Raw genomic sequence first — 4,591 nt, forward strand, 5'->3', positions numbered from 1 at the left:
AGGCGGTTTTCTGAGGGTGATGGCTCGTGGAGGCGCCGGAGTAGGACCGGGAGCGGTGTGCAGGGAGCAGGCACTGCGCATCCTGCTGGGGACAGCAGTGATGGGGAATTTGAAGGGTCAAAGAATCAGAGAGTCACAGGATGGTTTGTGTTGGAGGGGACCTTCAGAGACCATGTAGTCCAATCCCCTGCCGTGTACAGTGACATCTTCCACTAGATCAGGTAGCTCAAAGCCCTGTCCAACCATAGGGTATCCACAACTTCTCTGGGCAGCCTGTTCCAGTGTCGCACCACTCACAGCCTAAAAAATGTCTTCCTTATGTCGACAGCAACACCAGCAAAAGCTGTTGCCTGTTTTCCATGCACAAAAGGGTCTGAATCTGCCCAAATTTGCAACAGCAATATAGACACTGAGCCCCGCTTCTGTGCCCCCAGGAGGGAGACGGGGAGACAGCAGCCCATGCACAATGCAGCCACCAGGTTCAGGGGTCTCTTCAAAAGTCTCCCCTAGGGGTGTCCCATCACTGCTGGTGCTGCCCTGTGCCCCACAGCTCCCCACACATTGAGTTTCTGCCCCAGAGCTGCCCCAAGACGGGCTGATCCAGGGGACCATCCCTGAGGGCCAAGGGAGCTGGACAACATGGGGACACTCCGGGACATGTGTATGGTGGCATTTTCTCCCTTCCTGAGCCGTGGCTAAGGACATGCTCCCCACAAGGATGGTGGTCAGGGGGAGGCTTTCGCAAATGCTGGGTCTGCAGCGACAGAGATCTGAGGAGCTCATTGCACTTCCCGGGGGCTCAGCACCAACCCTGCTCTGCACTGCAACCACACTGCTCTGGGCAGTGTCACTTGTGTATCCTCACAGGGGTGACGGCCAGCTGCTGCCCAGTGGTGTTCAGCCCACCTTTGGGCAGACGGGACACAGCACTTACCCTGGGTCTGGGCCAAAAGCCCCCTGAATCTCTCAGTTTCTGGGAAGGGCAACTGTGGCATTTGTGAAAGCGGCTGCCGAGGACCACGTTCCCCAAAGCATAGACAAACACAACTACCCAAAGCCAGTGTGAGGACTTCAAGAGCGGATCTGCCCCTCATGTTGCTCCTCAACCCTGGCAACATCGCAGCCTCCTGTCTTATCCAGAAACAGTGAAACAAAAGTAGGATACTGGGAGACACCTAAGCTGTCCCCATTGCAATGTCACCTCAAGTTGTGGGCATGAGAGCACAGGCTGGGGGATAAGTGGAGCTGGAAGATGGCCACAGGATCTCCAACACACCTTTGGAGCTTCTCTGCCTCTGTTGAACCATGAGGAATGGAGGGACCTTGGGTCCCAGTGAGGTGAGGACCATGGAGGAGGTGATGTCCCTCTGGTGGTCTACCTGGCTGGAGCACAGGGATGGGACTTGTGTCACCTGGAGAAGACAGCAGTCACCACTGCCAATGACTTCTGGCTTGGGTTGTGTGCTGGGCAGCTGGAAAGGTTGGTGGTGCCCTGGAGAAGTACCACAGGGGGACATCCGAGGAAGTACTCACCACCGTTGTTAAACATGACTGTTAAGAGATGCAAGATGTTCCCAGAAAAGGTCTGTGACGTGGGACAGCTGGAAGAACATGCTGACGACTTATGGGCCACTTGCAATCCCCCAGGAGCCCCAGGTCCCTCTCTGTGACCTGCTGTCTGGCCAGCCAGCCCGAACAGTGGCCACTGTTTCACAGGAAACTTCTGCCTCCTCCGATTGCAGGACATTGCATCACACTGTCCCTGGGGATGCGTCAAGCCCCGACGGTGCCCTGCTGCTGGCCACTGCTGGTGGACATGGCTGATAAGAGACACGAGATGGTCACAGGAAAGGTCTTTGTCCTTGAAAACCCCAGCGTCGGTCCCTGGCAGGATGAGGGCAGATGGGGCAGATCAGGCCCGCTCCAGCGGGGCAGGGGACACTGGCTCCGCGCTGCCCTGGAAAGGCTCCCGGGACACCGGCGCTGTTGCCGACCACCACGGGGAAACAACCTTTTCCGTTCACATCGTTGAAGCCAATCAGGATCGCAGGTTTATTAATATCTGCTTAACAACGTCTAATTAACCGGAAAGCAGTGACCTGGGCATGCAGAGTCAGCATCAGGAAGACGAGAGATAAAGTAGAGTTTCAACCCAAAATGTTAAATAAATAAGGAATTCCAAATACAGTCCTGTGCCCAGTCCCGAGAAGCGCTCACCACGCACCGCCCCAAGGATGGGTGGGCTGCCACCACCACAGCCCTCCCGGGGGCACGGTCCCTGCTGCACCCTGTGCCCTTCGGATTTGGGGTGCTCTGGCCTCAGCCCAACTGAGGTGCTGCTGCCCATCGCCCGCTCGCGCAGGTGCCAGGGGGAAAGCACCCCACAAATTCACAGCCGTGGCCCCCAGGTCTGGCTCTCTGGGTGGCCAAGTTGGCCCTGAGCCATCAAGGTGTCCTCAGGACAAAGACAGCCACCAGCCTCCCCGGAGGAGGCAGAGGGAGGACATCCTTCCCGGCTCCTCAGCCTCACAGGGACACATCTGGGTGCTGGGTCCAGTCTGGGCTCTCCAGTACGAGAGGGACATGGACATACTCAGCAGAGTCCAGCAAAGGTCCATGAAGATGATGAAAGGACTGAGAGAGCTGGGAGTGTTCAGCCTGGAGAAGGGAAGGCTCATGGGGATCTTATCTCTGTGTAGAAAGACCCAAGGGGCATGTGCAGAAGATGGAGCCAGACTCTTCCCTGTGGTGCCCCAGTGACAGGGCGTGAGCTGATAGGCACAAACTGAAACGCAGGAAATTTCACCTGAGCATAAGAAAAACCTTTCCATTTTTTTCCAGTGAAGATGGTCAAACACTGTCCCAGGCTGCCCAGAGAGGTGGTGGAGTCTCCATCCCTGGAGCTATCCAAAACCCAATCAGGTGTGGTCCCGTTGCTGACCCTGCTTGAGCAGGGGTTGGACTAGATCATGTCCAGAGATGCCTTCCAGCCTCTCCACCACTGACTCTGGTCCTGTCTCTGCCTGGTGCCCCCCTGTGCTGTCAACGCAGGAGATGGCTGCAGGCTGTTCACAGCATCCAGGAGGATGCTCTGCCAGGCCTGCGTGGAGGTTGGGACACCGGCAGGGCGGCTTTTGGCTTTGACTCCTGTCATTGCCCCTCTATGGTCTCTCTTGCACGCTGGGTGCCTTCATGCTTTCTTTCAGGCTGACGCCTTCTTGGTTTTAGGAGTTCCTTTTGTAATTCCCTGGTCACTATTTAATCCAGCTGCTCATCATCTTCCTCCGTAACATAACCAGTTTGGGGCAAACACCCTTCAGAGAAGTATCACCTGCTTGTTACCACCTTCTTCTTTGAGCAGGGTGTGCTCTCAAGGCCACTTGCCGAGGGTGGGCTGTGTGAGACCCCCACACCAGTCTTAAGGAGGGTGGCTGGGGCAGAGCTCACAGGGGACTTCCCATCTCAGGATAAACCCATCACTTACTCTCCCTCCCACTTCAAAACTTCCCAAATCAATGTAGTTTTGTGATGGTGCTGCCTGCAACCTGTCTGCACTGGGGGGCAGGACTGTGACCCACTCTCCCAGTGCCTTGGCAGCCATGGGGATGGTGGGGACAGGACGGGATGGGTTGAGAGAGACCCCACCACCTCTCCTCCTTGCCGTCCTGCTCCCGGCATGGGGACACAGCGGGACCCCCGGCCAGCTCGGGCGAAGGCCACGGGGAGGCCGGGCCAGGACAGATTGCACAGAGGCAGGGACATGGCGCGGCCGAGCCCCAGCTGGGCTGGAGCCAAGCCCATCCCTGCGGCGGCCGGGGCTGGCAGGAGAGGACAGCAGAGGACAGCAGAGGAGGGACGTGCCCCGGCCCTGCATAAAAAGCCCTCGGTGGGGACGGGTTGCAGGCGGCACCCCAAGAAGAGCCCAGAGCAGCGCTGTCAGACACGCAGGAGCACGGCCATGGAGCAGTACTTCTCAGCCACCCAGAAGATGGAGCAGGAGGTGATGTTCCCCAGCCTGCTCCGAGGGGTCTTCCCACAGCAGGAGGGGGCGGCCCCGGCCGCAGGCGGCCCCACGGACCTCTACGAGCGCTACCAGCTCCTCAAGGCCATCAAGCCCATGGTGGAGAAAGGCCTGGCCTCTGTCAGTGACCAGAGTCAGAGCGACGCCGATGCCAACACCGACACATCCTCGGACGACGACACCATGGATGCCCAGCTGGAGGAGCGCCTGTCCCACCACCTGGCCGGCTTGCAGCAGGTCCTCACCCACCTCACCAGGGACACCAACGCCCTCACCCGGAGGTACAGCCAGATCCTGGAGCAGATCAACCTCAGTGAAGATCAGTCCAGCTCTTGAGCCTGCACCCCCAGCCTCTGAGGTAAGAGCTTGGGGAGATGCAGTGCCAAGGAGGAGTTGGCTGAGGGGTAACATACTTTGTCCTCTTGCCCCATCAGCGGGGTGGTTTTCCAATGTTTGCATCACACCCTCAAATCCCAGGAGTTATGAGTCTGCATTGCTCAACAGATACACGCTCCTGGATTTGTCTTTCTCAGTTTCCCACTGGTGCAAGCTGTGCTACTGAGCAAAGGT

General features: G+C 58.0%; 1 protein-coding gene across 1 annotated transcript; it reads left to right on the forward strand.

The window, feature by feature from the left end:
* The first annotated feature begins 3,958 nt into the window (after positions 1-3,958).
* Positions 3,959-4,357, forward strand: LOC104283069 (thyroid hormone-inducible hepatic protein-like). Its single transcript, XM_009881217.1, has one exon. The coding sequence runs from the start codon at positions 3,959-3,961 to the stop codon at positions 4,355-4,357; it is 399 nt and encodes a 132-aa protein (XP_009879519.1).
* Positions 4,358-4,591: the final 234 nt, after the last annotated feature.

The sequence above is a fragment of the Charadrius vociferus genome, unplaced genomic scaffold (genome assembly GCF_000708025.1).
Source record: "Charadrius vociferus isolate BGI_N301 unplaced genomic scaffold, ASM70802v2 scaffold1, whole genome shotgun sequence".
NCBI classification, from domain to species: Eukaryota; Metazoa; Chordata; class Aves; order Charadriiformes; family Charadriidae; genus Charadrius; species Charadrius vociferus.

Excerpts from the sequence above, each read along its gene's own strand:
- LOC104283069 (XM_009881217.1), top strand. The coding sequence starts at position 3,959 with ATGGAGCAGTACTTCTCAGCCACCCAGAAGATGGAGCAGGAGGTGATG.